Below are 20,829 nucleotides of genomic sequence, written 5' to 3'. Positions count from 1 at the left end.
TACTGTCAACAATGGCCCAGCACTAGTTGTAAGCAGGTGATCTGAGGTCATTTTTCACAATGTTGTTAATTTTATTTTGAGAATTCCGGGAAGCTAAAATAAATACAGATGTTATTACTGTTGTTTGCATCAGATGTGGTTTAGTGATTTCAGGCACTTTTTCTAGAAAGCCGTACTAGTTGACACCTCCAACTTGATTCAGTCTTGTGAACTTAGTTGTGGCCTTTTTAGCCAGTTTTAAAAGGTATATCTCTTTTATATCAGCATCCAGTGAGTCTCTGAACTGCTGTGTGTCTGTGTTAAATTTGTCAGAGTGACCCGGCGACCCTGTGAGGATGGCCCGCTGCTGGAAGAGCAGGAGACCGAGGGCCAGCGGCAGCTGCATGGCCTCTTGCTGCAGCAGCTCCACACTGACGTCGACATTGAACGGTCAGAACAGGAGAAAGCATTATACATGATGTCTGCATAACGTTGAGGCACAGTGCAAAATTTAGAGTCCAGTATGGTGAAATATCACATCATGTACACAAACTTCAATGTTTGTCCCTAATGTCATGTAGATTTTCTTTCAGTTCTGCAGATATTAAGTGAACTGAGGACAAGTAGTAGATATGACACCTCATCTACATCTACCACACTGTGACCTCCTGCAGTGCATTAGCATCTACACAAATGCTGTATAGCAATATATTCTGCAAAAACAGACACTATGCACTCACTGAAAGGTACCCTCCAAAAATTAAAAAAATAAAGATAAATACAACAACAACAATAACAATAATAATAATAATAAATGCATAAGATAAATATACATATTCAGACTTTCAAACACATGATCAGATATTCATTCCTGCGTACACACGTTAGAAGAACAAGAGCCAAAAATAATCTTTCACCCTTTCAAACCTACAGAAATAAGTTTTTAGGCATAAAAAATCAAAGATCAAAAGATTCAGTAGACCTGATGAGCTGTGGAAGTCTGTTTCAAAATTTAGGAGATACAACTTGAAAAGTTTGATCACCTCTTGATTTAAATGGCAAGAAGTTTAAATGCAGTAGTTTAGTGCTTTGTATATGTGTACCCCACTTTTCAACCTTTGCAATGTTGGAATTGCACTCAGTTTCTTTGTATGTGTTAAATGTTACAGTGAATTAAAGATATTCTATTCTAAAGTAAGGGTGTGGAACAGCTGAAGGACCCTGATCACCTGTGAACCCTGTCAATATTGACATAAAATCCATAAATTGTCTTTTAATTCAGCTCAGTTTTAAATCTAATACTGATATCATTTATTGGTCAAACTGAAGTCAGATCTGCTTGATATATATTTAGTTTTGGCGAGCTTGTGGTTTACCTCTCGCTGGATAAAATTCGTGTCACACAGTTATAATATATAAAAATTAAAGCGAGAGAATCAGACCTGTTTTTGTGTTACTCAGTGGGAGGACAAAGCCATGCCGTTTCAATTGTACTGAACGCTCTGTGCTTTATAAAAGAAAAATCCCACACTCTCCTTACTGTGAGGTGCTTCGAACAAAAGCGTCAGATGCTGTGTCATGTTATCCTCACTGTCCCACAGAGCAGCACAGCCCTCGGGGCTACAGAAACACACACAGTCTTTTCTCTTTCTAAAACATCTGAAGCCGCCATGTGACCTTTAAACCAGAGTCTCAGATAAGGCTACAGCTGCTTTTCCAGAGCTTAGTTTTGATCTCGTTCTGAAATCATTTTTGTCTAACAGATGTGTAGCCAAGAGGCAGTGCTTCGCCCCAGCGGCGCTTTATCGGCCGTTTGGGGAGCAGGCAGCGGGAGTGAAGAGTCTCTCCCAGTTCCAAGCCCTGCAGGATGGGGAGAAGGAACTGGCCAGCCTGCGGGAGCTGGGCCTGAATGACACCGAGATCCAGCTGTGGCAGAGCAGAGATGCACCAGAGACAGCAGAGAAGGTAAAACATCCCCGGAGGACAGAGAGGCGGCTCCAAACAAAAGAGGCTGGGTTTGTCTTGTGGTGTGGAGTGTTTCCACACCACAAGACATGTTGTGAGTCCATTATACAACTGTGTCAAAGACTTTTCGGAAAAAGTGTCCAAAACCTTTTTTTTTTGGGAAACCTGGGTAAACGAGATAGTAGAGTTTCTCCAACATGATCATGTATTTAAGTTTTCACTGGTTAATGCGTAACTTAAATCTCAGAGACTTTGAGGTTTTTCCTTATGAATTTGTGGGGATCTTTTCACCAATTTCATCTCAGAGTATGCACAATTTTTTTTATTGCATCAATGTAAGAGTTTCTCAAAAGTTTTGAGGGATTATTTTTAGAGAAAAACACTCAAGCAAGGCTAATGCACATGTCCTTTACATGAATGCCTTTCTTCCCACACAGTCCCACGGTGTGTGCGCAGCTCCAGGTGCAAAGGAAGAGCGCCTGCAGGCAATTAAAGACAAAATCGCCGCCCGGATGGAGCTTCTGTCCCGCCCACAACGCTTTGCGTCCAGCCGGCCGCTGTCACGCCGGGAGATGGAGATTGAACAAGCCCTGTTTCATGGGAATGACCGCCTGGGTTTCCTCACAGCGCTCTATCATCGAGGTACAGCGTTGTTGGTGAAAAAGAAGTCACAGGTCAAAACTCAAATATTACACTTTAGAGTCTTGATCGAGAGCATTACAGCAGTTTGAAAGAGTTGCCAGAATAGGGATTGTATGATTTTGACTTTATGGGCCATACATGATACCTTTAACACAGCTTCAGTTCTGTTTTAGAAGTGACTAGTTGTGGTTTCTTTGTGGAACTGATAGTAAGGAAGCTCCAGTGTTGACCTCTCATCTGAGAGGCAACAGCTGCTTTCACTTTGAAAATTATTAAATTATATTTAAAAAGTGAACCCTTCCTTATTTTGAGCCATAAATATACTTTTACAGCAATGAGGTCATTGTTTGTACAAGCTGAAACTTCAGGCGGCTCTAAAGACGTCACTTCAGGCAGTTTTTTCTACTATTAGGTCTATATCATGTAAAAAAAAAAAAAAAAGCGGATATCCCCAATCTAAACATTTGAAGCACGCAAGCCCCGCCCACATGCTGTTCAAGGGGCAGCCATTCAGGAGAAGAAAGTTTGAAGTAACCATCAAAATTAACCGCTACTGACTTACAACTGTGTACTCTTAGCAGAGAAAAATAGATGAGCATTATCAGCCTTGCTGGCTCTGATTCCTGCTCTGCCATATGGGGTCCCACAAGGCTCAATTTTAGGGCCACTGCTTTTTGCACTTCTTTTTGGATTCATTCTTAGAAAGCATGGGATCTATTTTCACTGCTATGCTAATGATACTCAGATCTATGTCCTGTTAAAGTGGACGGATGGCTTTTCAATTAAAAAACATCTTGTAGGTCTTGATGACATGAAGTCTGGATTTTTTGAGGTAAGGAGCTTGGCAAAGATAAAACCTATACATTCTAGGCAGCATTTGGAGACAGTAACCATTTGAGATCTCGACTGGATTACTTTGGACAAAGCCAGTCTTCCCTCTTATGTCTTCGCTTAGTTAAAAAAGCTGCATCGTGCCTTTTGCTTTACATGTAAATAAAGGTACATAGCACCTGTTCTGGCCTCACACCATTGGTTGTCTGTGCTCTTTAGAGTCAGTTTCAGAGTTCTCGTATTTGTCTTTAAATCCTTAAATGGTCTTTTCTGAGCTGCTTTACCTCTACACTCCTGTCCAAGCTCTCAGGTCATATGACCCGTTGCTCCTACATATACAGAAGTCTAAGCAGGAGTTCAGAGGGGACAGTTACCTAAGTTGTCCATTTTGAAACACATTTATCTTCCCCGTCCTTTGACCCAGCATGAGACAATAATTGTACTTGTTTTTACCGTAGTACGGTATGGTATTTCAAAATGTAGAAAAAATCTGCAGTCATCTGTCATAATTGTGTCATGTCAGGAAAGTGTAACCTGTGTTGTTTCCATCACAGATGAAGATAAGAAGGAGAACCAACAGGGGGCGTCATCCTCTGACCCACTGGACTCTATCTATAGAGAAGTTCTCAGGGAGCAGGAGGTGAAACAAGCTTCACAACACAAATCTGAGGGAGAACCGACAGGAGCGCCACACACAGCTGAATCTGACCAATCACAAAACCAACAGACAGACAGAAATCAATCAAGAGACACTTCTGACAGTCCGTCAGACCTGCAGGCTGGAAACAGTCGCTCATCCGTCCAGACAGACTCAGTTTCAGACACCTCAAATCAGCATGTTCAAAACAAACCAGAGCATCTGCGACTGGCTCCTCCGAGACAGATTAATATAAGCCAGCCAATCAGCAGCTTGTGCGGAACAGCAAAGGTGGGGCCAAGCAGACCACTGACTGTGACGGGGGAGATTGAGACAATTACAGATGAAGAAATCCTAAAGAACCGGGAATCAGAAGAAGGGATCCGGAGCATTCCAAGGTTCCGAAACTACCAGCCGGGGAAACCCTCCAAGGTCTCAGCAGCTACCTTTGTAAACCTCACACTTTCACGATGATCCTGAAAGATCAGTTCCTTTATCTTTAGGGCAGCTGTGGCACCAAATGATTATTTCCACAGTTTCTGCTCTCAGCACTTCCCAGATTGTTGTTTCTATCTAACATAAAGGCATTACATCATCTGAAAGTGTGCACATCCACCTCTGCGTGTGGTGTATTTATTCCCTGTTCCCCATAAGGATAACATTAAAGGCACAGTGAAGCTGTATGTTGGCTGCACAGTAGCGCTGCTAAAATGACACATTAAAATGGAACAAATCATCTCACAGCAATTAACAACCTTTAAGATGTGCAGGTTGAGAGGCACTCACTTGTAAATTGAGCTTGATGATAATTGTTGTATACTGTAATTATAGTTTCCTGCGAGCACATCCAAGCTGCAGCTGGAAACAGAGGGCCACATCCTGGTATCATCAGATATACTTTCAACACGACACAGTGCGACAGTCAAGAGATGGGCGCTACAGAACATGACCAGCTTCACTGTGCTTTCTCTCTTTGTGTAGGTCCTGTGTGTGAAGAACCTGAGCCCACAGGCGTCAGTGGCCCAGCTGGTGGCGCTGTTCTCCAGATTTGAGAGGACGGACAGGCCCCCGGTGCTTTACCGGGTGCTGACTGGGAGGATGAAGGGTCAGGCTTTCATCACTCTGCCAGGTGAGAAAGATAAGAGGGTGAGAGTCGGGTGGTCTGAGGGCAAAATGATCTGCAATACAGCTAGGTGTGCAGCAGGGGGCGTTCAAGGAGATAGCACTCAATGAACGGGACTGCTAAAGTAATTCTTTACACTAGTTTCTACACAAAAAACTACATGTTGTTTCAGTTTTTGCAAGTGTAGCATCGCAAATGAGTCTGCGCCCAAAATGCTGACATTCTGCTAAAGCATCATTGGTCCAGCTGGTTTTTACCAAAAAATCCAATTTGTTGATGGGACCACCTCAATGGCTGAAAGAGGGGCATGTTAAATAGCATGTTAACAAGTATGCTTACAGCCTATGGGTGGACTTTCTCCACTCCACTGAAGGGGAATGGGGGTTTTAATGACTCGTCCACCTGGATATTAGAGTTAGGGGCATGGCTGCTTTGTCTGTGAGGCGTTAGAGCGTGTTATTGTTTGTTGGGCCTCCCCTTATGCTTACTAAAGAAACCTCTTTTATTCTCACTATGGATGGCACCTGGCACAAACAGTAACTAGGCGTTAGAGGCGTAGTTAAACCACAACAGAAACCTCCCTGTGTGTAAAAGAGCAGGTGGTTGTGTAGTGGTTGAAGGGGATTGGTATCAGGAGGCTCCTGCTCCAAATTCTCTGCTGCTACTGGTGGCTTCATGCCTGAAATCAAAATGGCGGAAGCCACGAAAGCAGCTCGTGGTGCTATGGCGTGCCTAGGCTTAACAGAAAAGTCTTTTACTACAATCAACATCAATCCATGCACATTCTGTCTAGAAAAAACCAAAACATGATAAATTGATGAAAATTGTCCACAAGAAAACCTTACAGAGATTCAAAACACATACATTACATTTGTTCTGCAGCTCCACGGGGGTCCTTTCATTCCAGACTCTCCCCTCATGAAACCGGAAATCCAGAGAGTGGGAGTTGTTATTTTCCTTATTTAGTTTTTTGGTTCTTTCCTTGGGGTGTTACTTGGCGTGTTTCTTTTTCTTTGGCAGATGCTGAAACGGCCCAGAATGCCTTGCAGTTAGTCCACAGATACCGGTTGCTTGGGAAACCTTTGGTGGTCGAATTTGGCCGTGAACGACAGGAAGAGGAGAAACAGAAGGAGAAGGAAGGGCAGGAGGAGAAGAAATAAATAAACAGAAGAAAAATGTTTTTTATGTAAATTAGACTGTTGTGAATGGCTGAAACTAATGTCACAGTGTACTTATTTTTTGTGGATATAAAGTTGGATTCGTTGGCTTATTATTATTATCAGCAGTGTGTCATTTATTTTGATAATTAACGTATTTAAATGATCCAGAATCTTAAAGCATCCAGTAACACAAATCTGTTTCTCGGGAAAAGCTTTTTGTTTTTCGAGTTAGCTCAAGCATCTGATTCATGTCACACGAAGAGACTTCACATGAACTTGTTTCATATATAAAAACGCCCTTCATCATTTCACATCATTACTGTATCTACTTTAGAGTTTATCAAATGTTCTCTTTCTAGATTATTTAAAGCAATAATTATTTTATGACTTGTAGCAAGATTTTTTTTTAAATGTCTTTTTTTGTTGTGAAACTAACTGAGCAAGCAGTCCTAGTCGATGCACACAATCCACAGTTTTCAGCTTATATACATTTTCTTACAGCTGCTTTATTTTCCACTGCAGTTTAACACGCAGGGCTTCTGTGAAGGTTTCATTAGTGGTTTAGGTGTGAGTTTACTGCTATTCCATATGTGGGCACTAGATGGAGCCATTCGGTCATTAAGGTTAAGAGAAGTTGACTGGATATGAAGTAGCAGCTTTTTGAGAGACTAAAAACTAAAATCAAGGTTGAAAAAAAAACATTTTTTGTTAACTTAAATAAAAGTAAAAACTAGACTTTAGAAATTATTTTATGAAACTAACAAAAATAAAAGAAATAAGCAGGAAACAATAGTTTTACTCTCTGTCACAGCCAGCATGTGGTATGTTTACTTTGGGGTGCTATATTGGACTCTTTTTTGCACTCTTCTGAACATCTAAAAGCATTCCCCTGACAGATAATAAAAAAGGAAACTAATTTAAACTAAACATTTTTTTTTGTTCTTGTTCTCATCTTGTTAGTGTGCAGCAGCTCTAAGCTGCACTTCCTTTGCTGTTAAGCCAAAAGTAAGTTTGCAGGCACTCCTATGGAGTAAAACATTTCACTTTTTCTAATAGTTTGAATTCAATGATATTTTAATTTCATATAAGTACAATAAAATATAAACAACAGAAAGTACATTATGTGGAGGGGTACTTCATATTAAACTCCAGTTAACCTGATGATTTATGTCACATTACAAATATAAGATTCATTTTTGGAAGCTGAATGAACCCAATCAATCCTTTTTTTTGTTTCTCTTAGTAAACCGACACATTATGATTATGTTCTTTCTCATGCTGTATTGGTCGGTCAGCTGGTATCTTCAGTATATTTATTTGGTTACTGTAGAGCACTGTTGAGTAATTCCTTAGTTCTTGGATCATAAAATGTTCTCTGCGTGAGAGTCAATGAGCTCTCGCAGCAGTTAATTGCTCTCTCAGACCCAGCGTTAGTCCAGGTTCATGCTGATAGAACGGTGTATGTATCATCTCCCCTGTGGAAATGTCTACAACCTTTATTTACAGCAGGTGTCTCTGAGTAACAGCAGTAACAGAGACAGACCTCATTCACAAGGTGTTTACATTCCCATAAGAGCTGCGTGCACCTCTGTGACACAGGGGTGCTCAGGAGGGTTCAAAGTGTGTTTTGAGTTTGTCTTTCACACAGCCTTGGTGTGCGTGCTCTCTGTCTACTTATCTACGGCGTTCTCTTGCTCAAATATGTTTGGGGTCAGGGGATTGTGGTGTGCAGGATTTTAGGTTAAAACTTGAAATGAACAGAAATCCTCACTGGTGTCCCCCACAGTGTGCATGTCTGTTCAGTATCACTTGCACTGTAATGTAGACTTGCAATAATGTATATAGCTTTAAGAGTCCTTGTACATCTAATAATTTTATGCATAAACAGAAGTTACAAATACGCTGATATATGTTGTGTGTAATTAATATTTTGGATTCATTCTAGTTGACATTAAAGCTGACTTTGGCTAAAAGGGCAGAAAGACTCGTTTGAGGCAACTTTTCACGCCTCAGATCTCAGAGCCTTTATCGCATTTTGGTGGATGCAAACTGACCCAGTGAGCGGTCTCACAATGCAGCTATTAGTCAAACTCAAACTGCTTATTGATCGGACTAAAGTGAGGGTTTTGTTTGTTTAGGTCTGTTTGTGTTGGATTTCTGTTTGCCCTCGGTTCAGGGCTGCAATCTTTTTCCCGTTCAGAAAATGGGAAAACAGCAGCCTAAACGCAAACAACAAGCAGTCTTTAAATATTAACTGCTGCAATTTAAAAGGCCATTCAAGTGTCAGATAGTCTGCTTTATTTCTAATGGTTATGTCACACCTATTTGTCAGCTTCAGAGTAATTATTTAAGAAAAGTTACATCTCTAAATGCTTTCTTTAAAGCAGTTCATGGAAGTCACACTGTTTATTCATCAAACACTGGCACAGGCTGACTCACTGCTGTGGACACCTGATGCATCAGAGCCATTATTGATTAACCTGTGCTTTTCCTTTCGGTCAATACGTTTGCTTCTGTCTACAGTCCCTGCAAAACCACTTTGAAAGCACATCAGATCTCAATGGGGGAAAAAATCATGCTGGATATCTTTACTGGTATGGACTGGGTAGTGTGTTTGGAACAAATGGATGCTATGTGGTTGAGTTTATGTTAGGCGAGCACATGGGTCACTCAGTGACCCCGAGACCATCACTGACCCACCACCAAACCAGTCATGCTGGATTATATTACAGGCAGCATAATGTTCTCCACAGCCTTTCCAAACCCTTTCCCGTGTGTCGCATGTCCTCCCAAGTACAGGTTGCCACAATTCCACATTGCCAGGCACAGGGCCCAGTAGAGGATGTCGAGCCCTCAGGCCACCCTCACAAAGTTTCTGATTGTTTGGTCAGACATTCACACCAGTGGCCTGCCAGAGGTCATTTTGTAGCTCTCCTAGAGTAACTACCTGTCTCCCAGAATCTCCTCCATGCTCTTGAGACTGCACTGGGAGACACAGCAAACCTGGCAATGAAGCATATTGGTGTGTCATCCTGGAGGAGTTGGACTGCATGTGCAACATCAGTGACACTGACTCTATCCAAATGCAAATCTAGTGAAAAAACGCAGTCCGTAAACATGAGGAAGGGAAAAAATGTCACCGGCCTCCACCTGTTGTCTCATTGTTGCCCCTCTAGTGCACCTGTTGTTAATTTCATTAACACCAAAGCGGCTGAAACTGATTAACACCCAGTCTGCAACTTAAACGACCAGATTAATATCACAGAGGTTTAAGACTCGATGGTAAACTCGGATTAAAACGTGTTCCTTTAATATTTTTTTAGCAGCGTATACTAGTTTAACCCGTGCTTTTCATTTAGGTCAGTACATTTGCTTCTGTCTTTAGTATCTGCAAAACCATTCTGAGGGAAAAAGCAGTGTAGGAGGAAAGAAAAGCTCTGCAAAAGGCGTGTAGGAAAAGTTTACATTTATTTCCAAATACAAAAGAGTACAATGCAGAAAAGGATGCTTGTGGTCATTTAAAAATGGTGTCATCACAGAGTTTGTCCAGCGAAAAACTCCAACTTCATTGTGTCGTCGTCAATGTACACATAGACTGTATATAAAGGATGGATGCAGCCATCGTGCTGTCACCCATTGGTTTGCAAAGTCCAGTTTTTAAAGCTTTGAGATGATGAATTTCAAAGTGCTGTGAAGACTTCCTAACTTGAAGCGTACACTGATTTATTGCTCTTTTGAATTGTATTCAGTGAGACTCATAAGGTCATCAGTAAAGTCTTTGCTAAGGGAATCATATAGGGGGACTTCTATACAAGCTTAATTTGCCCCTTGTTGGTTGTTACAAAGGATTCAGATTAAAGACATTAATATCATGATTTTCTCTTTTCAAATTTAACAAATATTCTTTATATTTTGCATGACTGGAAATCCCATTGTGATACACTGATATTAATGTACAAGGCACTTGTAATTTTTTGAAAATGCATTCAAATTTTCAAATAGGATGGAAATTAATACAATTTATAGTTATAGTTTACATTTTGCAGGCACAGTCCAACATCGGTTTCAGGTAATACAGTACTGTGAGAAGTATTCTTTCTGATTTAGATTAGAAACATCCATTTTGGCTGCTATGTAGAAAACTTTTAGTCAGATTTTTGCACATGCAGCAAAAGCTAGGCATCTATGTAGCTAATGAGAACACGTTCACGTAATGAAAACCATTCATATACTGTTTTTATTGACAATGTCTTCATGTATTTTTCCTACATTTTTGTCTACTTTGTTTATATTTCACAAGGATAGTAAAAGACTGATAATAAAGATAAAAAGTGACAATTTTCTATCAATGCAAACGTGTGAAAACTATAGAGAACAGGTCAAACAAGTACAGAAACACAACTTTAATAGTTCTGCTGTGTAATTTTGTTGAAATTTCACAATTGCTTCTCAAAAAAATCCAGCAAACACTGACAATGTGCATTCATTTAGATACACTATAAGAATACATTTATTAAACTTAAGCTGTGAGGCAGTTACAGTTAAAGGTGTAATGGACAGGTGGACCCCTCAGACATATCCTGTGATGTCATATCCTGCTGCAGTGGGCTTCCTAGCTCGTTGGGCTCCATGCGTACCCGACTCTGAACTGCCACTTGCACTACGAATTAGTGTCTGCCCCCTGCTGGGGGTATTGATACCCCCCACCTGCAGGGTGGGGTTGCGGTAGGTCTGTGAGGTTGTTCGTACACCTGTGCTCGATATGCCGCCTCCTACTGGGTACGGATATCCGCCTCCGTGGCGTCTCCCACGGCCGCCTTCCTGCTCTTCACAACATGACACACATAGCATCCCCCCACCCAGCATGGAAATGAGTGCAGAGGCCAGCCCAGTGTATAGGCACTCTCCGAGTTCATACTTCATGCTTTGAGGTACGTTTGGAAGGTAGAAGGTCTTAACCACCTCGTGTGTGGTCCACGCCACGGGTACGAGAGCCAGAAAGCCTGCAAAGACAAATAACACCCCACCTGCACCGGCGACACGACTCTTAACCCCACCAGAGCTCTCCAAGCAAAGCGTGCACTGCATTCCCAGAGTTGCCATAGCAATTGCAAGGATAGACAACACTATGGAGATGACCATGAGGGCACGAGCAGCCTGCAGGTCCGAAGGCAAAGCCAGCATTGAGTTGTAGGTCTCACATTGGAAGGCCCCCGTGCTCTGATAGACGCACTCCATCCACAGGCCCCGCATGTTATCCACAGCTGTGACAATATTGGAACCAACGTGTGCAGAAATCTGCCAGTATGGAAGTACTGTGGCCACCAGGGTCCCCAGCATCCCCAGTAAGCCCAGGAAGAAGCCCATCAGCTCCAGAGCTGCTGATGCCATAGCCGTAACTGTGATCACCCAGAAGCAACCAGAAGAGACGAGCTCCTGCAAAACCCACAGAAATATTTAATTAAATACTATAAATAAATGAATACTAAATAATAATTTTGTCATAACTGCAAAAAACCCAAGGCAACCAGTTAAACTAAATTATATAAAATTCTCATTAATTAGCTGAAAAATATTGGTTAAAGAAATGTAATTACAATAGCTGTAATTTGGTCACATTACTATACAAAATATAGTAAATATTTTTGTTATATGTGCTTTTTTTAAATGGAGATTTATTGCCTAAAAATATCAGGTTGTAATATTAAAAAAACAGGCTTTAGTTTTGTTAGCTTGCTAAGTATGCTAATAGAGAAAAGTTGTAAAATACTAGATGATATAACATTCATGATGATTTTACAGAGTAAGATTCATATTTTAGATAATACTTTAAAACTTTATTGCTTTTTTTCTTTAGTTTTAGAATTAGTTTTAGCTTTAGCATTGTCAGGTAGCAAGCTAACCAGTTATACTAGCTAATTAAAAGTAGCCTAAATCAAAGAGGGTTTTGTTTTTAGTTCTTCATTTCTCACATTTTGTTAATGTCATTTAGTTCAAGTGTTGTGTGCAGAGTAGCTTGGATTTTCAGTTACAGTTTATTGTAACTTGAACGTTTTAAGTTTAATGCTAACCTTGTATTCACAGGAGAGGAAGCTAAGCAGCATTCAGATGAACATCATTACATTTCATTTCTCATACACTCACCGGCCATGCACACTTATGTACACTTTGTTAGTTCTGGGTTTGATTCAAGGTGCTGGAAACAGTGCTTAGAGATTCTGATCCATGCTAACATTTTAACTGTGCTTTTTTACTTTCAGCTGATTGGTTGGCCGCACATCTATGATGCAAATCTTTGATGTGCACCATATCCCAAAAGGTGTTCTAGTGGATTGAGATCTGATGGCTGTGGAGGTTCAAGGAGCCAGTTTGGGATCATTCAAGCTTTGTGACCTGGTGCGATATCAAGCTGGAAGCAGCCATTAGTAGACTGTGGTCACGAAGGCATGGACACAGTCAGTGATACTCAGGTAAACTGTGGTGTTTCTGCGCTGCTCTGTTGATACTAAGGGGTATAAAATACGGGGAACAGGGGCACATTTACTTCTATACAGTGCCCTGTCTTCTTTTAACAAGTCTGGACTTTCGGGAGAGGGATGTTGTCACTCTGAGGTATGAAAAGCCTTCACTGATACAGGTGTCATCTGAATGGCAACATGTATTGAACTTTGCATAGAACCAAGCTACCAACTCCAGAGGTAGTAAAGCACGTACCATTTTTCCTGTTTAGTCCAGAGGACATGGCATCCATGTTTTACAAAAAGAACCACAGACCACAGAACAGATTTACAGTTTGCCTCTGTCCTTATTAAATGAGTTCTGACTCAAAGAAATCATCGGCCATTCTGGATCATGTTCACATACAGATTTCTTATTCTGTCCTATTTGGTCCAGTTTGTGTTTCGTGAATGACTAGAAAGGTTCAGTTCAAGTATTATCTGTGTAATCTACCGCTGACACAGTGGCAGGTGACACTGGCTGTTTGAACAATATTCCCACCAGAGAAATCAAAGTAATTTTAGTTCATACAGTTCACACCACTAAAACCAATGCACAGTAACCCACCAAAAAACAAATCAGCGTTCTTTAAGTGTAAAGAAATTCAAGTATTCATTGAAAACCTTTAAATTTATTGACAAACTTTGCTCTGTTCCCTTATTCGGACAGGGTCACCACAGTGGGTAGCTCCACATGTGAGATTTGACAGATGCCCTTCCCAAAGGCAACTATGTCCTGTAAAAAATAATGTGAAACGGATACTTAAATCCTTAATTGGCATCTAAGCCACATTTATAATAGCTAAATTCTTCATTCACTGTCAAAGTCAATTTTTGTGAGGTGTTACATTGATTCAGTTTTGCAGTCCACACATCCTTCCTCCTGAATAAACAGTGACAACACACACAGCTCACTTCCATGCATTTACCTGAGAGTGCTGCAGGTTATAGAACAGCCAGGCGCTGAACTAGTCGAAGATTTTTTCCTTTGCTGCAGGGTGTGAAGTTGCAGCTGGAGCGGAGGATGAGGAGGTAGAGGATGAAGACAGAGCAGAGCCTGCAGCCTGCACAGATTAGATTCACCACTGGTATTTCTGTTGAACCTGCTCCTGCTTCTCCAGTAGAGAAAATGTTGCCTTTTTCTTGCTGTATCAGACTCTGACTGCTTCCTCAGACCTTGACATAGTCACAGCTGCTGTACTTTTAAAATGCCACTTACTCTGCTGCTGCTTAGATTAGACTGAGGGAGCCAAGAAGGGGAAAAAAATACTTCTTTCAGAAATGAGAGAAGAAGAAATACAGTCCTCTGGACTGCCTGTTGCAGGCTATCCACTTTAAAACAACAACAGAGAAGGATAAGAGATGCCAGTGTTCCTGAACATTGTGTCTCTATCACCGTCTCATCTGTGTCGCGTGTTTGCGTATCTCTGTCCCTCATCCAGACCTTCACCTACTGTCATGTATACACACTGACATCTGTGTGACACACATATCCCGGTTGGTCAGACAGCTTAATCATTCTCTCATCTGTCATTTCTCCAAAACAGACCTTTGGTATGTTGGCGGCAACAGGCTGACCCAAAAACTAAAGGTACTGTGGACCCCTGTGTGTGTGAGAGAGAAACAGTTTCAGGAGTTTCATTAGCTTTTTGTAAGTGAAATTAACGAAACGTGTAATCATCAAGAAAAGCGCCTAAATCAGTCATCCTTTTATGGAACTGGAAAAAACATCCAGCTCACTCTGCAGAAATTTCAAGAAAAAAATGCTTGTGAGCACTTCTTTGCATTTTTAATTAAAATGAGCAATGAAATAAAACACCCTCAGGTGATAAACGTTACAAAAGGACGATGGAAAAAAAGCATATTTTTTATTAATTTTATTTAATTTCATATTTTGCAAGTGTGGGGTTCCCAGCAGAAATCGTTTTAGTTTCATATTAATCTGCTCAATTTACTCAGGGTTGTTTTTTTATGCAGAGACATGTTTTGACCTCTTATATTACAGCTACAGGGCAAATGTCCTTCTCAGGAATTCTAATTTCGACTTCGTTTGCCTAAGTTGGGTTCTCTTTCTACTTTTAACACTTGTTGTTTATGTTTTAGAAATATCATGAAGACTTTCCTCATATTTTTTTTGACTGAAATTATTTTTTTTACAAAAATGAGACACAAATGATCAGTTTCAAAATTATCTAATGTTTATATATTTAGTCCAGAGGCTTAAAACAATCATAATATGAAAACCTGATCAAGAAAAAAAAACTACTTCCAGTAAGAGGTAAATCAATGATTATATATCCAGTGTGCTACCCAGTGTTACATGCCAACATGTTATAACTGAGCAATAAACAAAGAAGTAATGCTGGTTGCATACAGTCACAAACCTTTTGGCGTTTTATGTTCAGGCAAGGTAGCCAAAAAGTCAACCAACCAGCTTGTCTCATTAAAGCAACTTATTTCTTTACATTTAAAATAGTTTTGCCCAATTTTATATTAGATATTAGCTGAATTTAGTGGTGCTAATGTTTTGAAATATTGTTGTAATTTATGTGATTTTATTATATAATATGATTATATGTTGCCTAAAGCAACAAGAATGTGTTATACCTAGTTAGCTAGCTATAGCTATGATTAGGGGATATGCTAAGCTAGGCTAAGCTAAGCTAAACTAAGCTAAGTTAAGCTAAACTAAGCTAAGATAGCCAAGATATAGCATATAAGAAATAACTCAACAAGGTCAAATGTACACAAAAGAAAAGAATAAAGATAAAATAGATACAAAAAATTTGAAAAATCTAATATAGGAACTCAACAAGTTGAAATAAAAAAATATTATAAAATGCTATGTTACAAAAAATGCTATGTAAAGTAGTAAGTTTTACACAGAGAAAAAATGATTTATAAATAGAGTAAATTTAATGTAAAACAATTTGCTAACTAAAGGTAATTTTGTAAATAAATAAATATGTTTTTAGAGGCAACTAATGACTTCCTCCAAGTTGTCATTTTATTTTTAGCTGCCTTTATATTAAATAGGAGGTGTATATATAACACAGAATTTGTAAAGCATGAACATCAGACACAAAACCAGCAAATTTCCCAAATGAATTAATTCTGCAGTTCTGTTTTAAAGTTCAGGCGTTATCATCTTATACTTTATTTATGTTTAAATGCAAATTTTAATCAATCAGAAAACATTTTCATGGCATCTCCCACCATCCACACTCAAACCTGCCATACAGTGGCGTAATTTCCAGGGGGGTCAGGGGGGTTATGATCCCCCAATAATCAGACACAACCAATATAACACCCCCCCCAATAAAATTATGAATTATCTTGCATAAATAGGCTGTTGATTTTCTTTGCTCATTTCAGGTATTACCAGCAAAATAGTTGCATGTTTAATCATCTGGGAATTTACCCAGATTTATTTATTTATTTAGACAGAGATCTCGATCCCCCCAATGTTCAGCACAAAGTTACGCCGATGCTGCCGTAATATATTACTTCTGGGTGAGGCTGACACCAGACTTGGCCGGCTTCTGCCTATCATCATTTATCAAATGTTTTCAGGCTTGCCAGTCTGAAGGCTGTTGATGCACAGAGGCAGAAAATTACAAAAGCAAATGATACCTACCATGGTTACCATGGAGGTGGATCTACTGCTGATAGACGAGAGGGATGGTCCTTCCTTGTTGGTCAGTGCCGTGTAAGCTGTTGACACGCACCATAAGAGTGTGCATGAGCAGTCATTACAGTCAGCTGGTTTGTCGAAGTTGAGCCCTCAGTTTCTAATCCTTCCAGTCGGCCCTCACATGGCAGCGGCATCATAATGGGATTAGAGCATAATCCAGTCACTTCCCCTCCAAAGCAGGCTGAGGGGGCAACGTCCACACACTCAGAAACACTGAGCCATTATTACAAAGCACAGAAAGGCATTATCTGGGCACGCTGCATATTAATGTGGCAGCTCAGGTCAGCCTGTGACCCTTTGTTATACTCTTGTGACTCTGACTGGTGCATACTTTCTGTGAATTAATGAAAAGAGCCAAAGAATATGAAACTGTTCCTATCACAACTTTATAAATCACTCCATAACAGTATGCAAATGTATGCACAATATGATAGGCCCTCTTTTATTTATTCTGTCTTTAAGAAATAAAATATTCTGCCACTACTGTGCATTTCTGCTCACTTTTATCTACCTGCTACACTCGACAGCACCTACTTAATGAAAAACACTTCTGACTGTCTGGATGATTTAAAATCCTGAATGGATTTCCTTCAACTAAATCATAGCACAGCTGAGGTAACTGTATTTGGTCCCCCTCTACCTCTCTCGATATCTTAAAAAAAATGCACTTGGTTAGTGTATTTCTTTCAGCTTAATAACATTTTTAATAAATGTTCTTACTCCTTGTCTATTTGCTGTCATGCTGATGCCTTTTCTATGTTTGGCGGATATCACGATTTGCATTTTTTCATAGTCCTTTGCGGTCTATTCTATTAATATTATTATGTAGATGGCTTGTATACCTCACTGTGCTATATAAATATAATGAACTGACACCACTAATCTGGGAAATGCTTAAGCTTTGACTCGACTATATGAGCAATAGTATGCGGACAGCTACACATCATACCCATAAGTAGCTGCTGAACACGTCATTTGAACTCTCAGTGTTAATCTTCTGTTATAATAACCTAAACAACTCTGGGAAGGTATTTTAGAGCCCGGCTATGGGGATTTGCTCCCATTCTCCTCAGGCACATTAGTGAGCCTATTGATGCTGTAATAAGGCTCACAGTTTATCCAAGAAATGTCAGATGGGGTTGAGTGAGTCAGGTCTCAGTGGTTTGAAGTGCTGAAGAACAAATCAAGTCTCGCATCTCAGCGGCACAAGTTTCAGCAGTAAAATTAAGGAAGCCCTTTAGAGCAGCGGTCTCCAACCTTTTTTGCGCCACGGACCGGTTTATGCCCGACAATATTTTCACGGACCGGCCTTTATTGTGTCGCGGATAAATACAACAAAATAAAACTAGTACCGGTACCGAAAAAAAAGAAGATTTATTCATAAAACATGTGAAAAGACCCAGGAAAACCGAATTAACGATCAAAACGATAACAAAATAACGCTGAAAACCCTGAAAACCATACATTTCACACCTGAGCCTCAACTCTCGCAGCCCGGTACCAAACGACTCACGGACCGGTACCAGTACGATGCCCGGGGGTTGGGGACCGCTGCTTTAGAGCATTATCTCAGTATCTTTGACTCGCAGGTTGTTGAAGGGCTTCCAATGATGCAATGAACAATTTCTCTCTTATCTTTCCCCTCAGCCCCCAAACCTGTGGCAGCAGATCGCTAACCCTGTCTGAGTTTGCTTCTGCTGGAGGTTTCTTCCTGTTTGAAGTGAGTTCTTCCTTCCCACAGTCGCCAAGTGCTTGCTCACAGTGTTATGGAGTCTTTTCCTCGTATTGAAAAGCAGTTGCTGACGCCGCTGTTGTTGTGAGCTGGTGCTGTGAGCTGGTGCTGTGTAAATAAACAGCCTATAAAAACATCTGAGAAGAAATTCATCTGAATGAATTTAATTGTTTTTAAAAGGTTTTGTCTTTGCGTGCGGTTTCGTCTCTTATACTGTCTCTGCCTACGATCATATTTCCATCCATCGATCCATCCATGTAAGCCAAGTCAAGTACCTGATAGTGTGTAAGTTCAGATTTAGGTTAAAAATCTTTGAAAGATGCTCAGTTCAGTTGCCTAACATAGGCTGCTATGCCACATGTAGCTTCAGATACATTTTGAAATACACTTTTGACCCTTTTTTCTAATTGCTTACACCAAGTGCACTCTGTGAGATTTTACGTAATTATAACAACAAACATCATCTCTCTTAATGTTCATTTGGTGTGTATATTGATAAAAGGTCCACATACTAGTATACAAACTTCCTGTTAACCCCAGAAGAGGGCGCCAAACCTCAGGTTGAACTTGCCATGCTTAATATACTAACTTAACCAAAGAGAGCCAAATGGCTGGTCTCTGGGAGTTGTAAGATCAAATAAAAAATATCAAAATATATTTATAAGCACATTTAAAAACAACACGGGTTGTGCTGTACATAGTAGAGATCAAATAGTAAACATACATAGTAATTACTATAAAAGACTAGTCATAATTGAAAGCTAGAGAGTACAAATGAAGGGCCTTTTTTCAGGAAGAAAAGCAGAAAATTCCATCAAAGTTATTTTGAAAAGATATTTTCAAAGCAATACATTTCCTCTTCCTGTATATGAAGGCAGCTGAATTTTAACATTTTAATTGATTAAAACACTTAAGAGGGAATTTCTGAAGCGGAAAACTCTGTTGATGTTGTCTGTGGAAGATGCTACAACTATGACATTGATGAGTAGATGGTGATGACCAACCAATCAGATTCTCAGTTTTAGTTTAGTTTTTAAACGTTTCACCAAGTTGAAAGTGATTATTGCAAAGCACTGCAAGCAGCAGTTGTTGTAATTTGTGTGGGAAGAAAATCATGGTGGCCAGTATCTGCTGGTTGCATCTGCCAATGTTTGCTTTATTTCGTGGGATTTCATGTCCCAGTGCTGCTGATGTCGGTTGTTCTAACTGTGGACTCAGTAATATTGCTATGACGTGCACCTTTTTTTGGCATCAGTGAAATGTGTGATACTGGCATTGATGAGAAAGTTAACCCTCACCTCAAAGGCTGATCATTGTCTAGTGATTCTGGGAGTTATCTGACACGTCTCATGTCCAGCAGGTGAGTAATAAGTGCATAGGTGCACAACACAACAACAAGTGAAAACAGGAGAAGACAAATCAGGAAACAAAACTGACACAGGACAAAAAAGAAATAACCTTTCAAAGTAAAACAGGAACTAACCAAGGAAACAAAAGGAACCCAGGCTTAAACAGAGGGAGGGTACCTAGAAAACAGAAAGTAAAAGTTAAACCTTAAATCAAAAGAATAGACTCAGAATAACCACAAGTACAAGTAGGATGTAGAATAGGATGAATCTACAGACAAAACAAAATAAACACAGAAATATAAACTTTACAAACAGGACAAATAACTGAACCTAAACAGAAAACGTTGGTATATTAACTCTGAATTCAAAGTATTAAACAAGTGTCAAAACCAGCAATGTGAAATAACTTTTAAAAATTAACCTAATTAATAATTGCCCACTTTTAATGCAATACCCTACCAGTGGTTGCCAAAGTGTGGTCTCCCACAGGTGGAGTACTGAATTCCAGTGTGTGAATGTGTGGATGACAGGTTGTGTAAAGCGCTTTGGGGTCCTTAGGGACTAGAAAAGCGCTATACAAATACAGGCCATTTACCATTACTGTGTAAACAATTGGAAGAAAAACAACAGTGCACAGTATCACTAATTTCTCACTGAGCTTCCAGAATCTCCTGTAGAGCAAAAGGTTTGTTGTGGTGCCCTCAAGTGGTCACTAGAAGAAAATGCAGCAAACAGGTAGACTTTCATTCAAATATATAGCTAGAGGCCTATTTCAGCTGCTACAGGACAAGAGGAACTGATTTGTAACTGATTAACAGCGTGTTAATGTTGGTCCTGTTAACAGCGTTACAGGACCAACACAGAAAGAAACATCTATGGGTAATTTAGAATCACTGATTAACTAAACCCCACCAGCTGCATGGGAGGAAGCCAGAGTACCCACGGTTAATCTACACAGATATGCACAGAAATGCCAGATGGTGGATTCAAACCCAAGACCATCTTGCTGTGACCATCTTGTTGCGCTGACCACCAAGTAAATATTAAGCAAACCAATATATCCTAAACAATTATGAATACAGGGTACAGAAAGCCACTCAGTTAAAACAGTTAAACATAAATGGTTCATGATCATAAATTTAAATTGACCAGCAATTGTAATTGTGCTGTAAAACACTTTTTTGTTTATGTTTTGTGTCCTGTTGGGCTGTTTTTTCAAC

General features: G+C 39.9%; 2 protein-coding genes across 6 annotated transcripts in view; one reads left to right on the top strand and one right to left on the bottom strand.

Moving 5' to 3' along the window:
* Nucleotides 1-6,456, top strand: part of rbm41 (RNA binding motif protein 41) — an 11,661-nt gene extending 5,205 nt beyond the window's left edge. The window contains exons 2-7 of one of the 2 annotated variants that reach the window (XM_005725423.1): nt 313-429; nt 1,743-1,944; nt 2,382-2,586; nt 3,972-4,486; nt 5,036-5,183; nt 6,198-6,456. In XM_005725423.1, coding sequence (XP_005725480.1) covers nt 313-429; nt 1,743-1,944; nt 2,382-2,586; nt 3,972-4,486; nt 5,036-5,183; nt 6,198-6,337 — 1,327 coding nt within the window. In that variant the 3' untranslated portion in view covers nt 6,338-6,456. Of the gene's footprint in view, nt 1-312; nt 430-1,742; nt 1,945-2,381; nt 2,587-3,971; nt 4,937-5,035; nt 5,184-6,197 lie in introns of those variants that run through there. The other variant, XR_311512.2, reaches the window with a different exon arrangement.
* Nucleotides 6,457-9,802: 3,346 nt separating this feature from the next.
* On the bottom strand, nt 9,803-16,607 carry cldn2 (claudin 2). 4 transcript variants are annotated; one of them, XM_013908852.1, is made up of 3 exons: nt 16,472-16,607; nt 13,764-14,438; nt 9,803-11,773 (listed from the first exon to the last, which is right to left on the bottom strand). In XM_013908852.1, the coding sequence occupies exon 3, from the start codon at nt 11,726-11,728 to the stop codon at nt 10,907-10,909; it is 822 nt and encodes a 273-aa protein (XP_013764306.1). In that variant the 5' UTR covers nt 11,729-11,773; nt 13,764-14,438; nt 16,472-16,607; the 3' UTR covers nt 9,803-10,906. The 4 variants fall into 4 exon arrangements, with proteins under 4 accessions (XP_013764306.1, XP_013764307.1, XP_013764308.1 ...); XM_013908853.1 differs by having other exon boundaries at nt 13,764-14,074; XM_013908854.1 differs by having other exon boundaries at nt 13,764-13,898.
* Nucleotides 16,608-20,829: the final 4,222 nt, after the last annotated feature.

The sequence above is a fragment of the Pundamilia nyererei genome, unplaced genomic scaffold (genome assembly GCF_000239375.1).
Source record: "Pundamilia nyererei isolate P.nyererei 1_Seehausen unplaced genomic scaffold, PunNye1.0 scaffold00015, whole genome shotgun sequence".
Classification (NCBI taxonomy): Eukaryota; Metazoa; Chordata; class Actinopteri; order Cichliformes; family Cichlidae; genus Pundamilia; species Pundamilia nyererei.
Note: the sequence above shows the minus strand (reverse complement) of the source record. Positions and strands in the feature narration are given on the sequence as shown.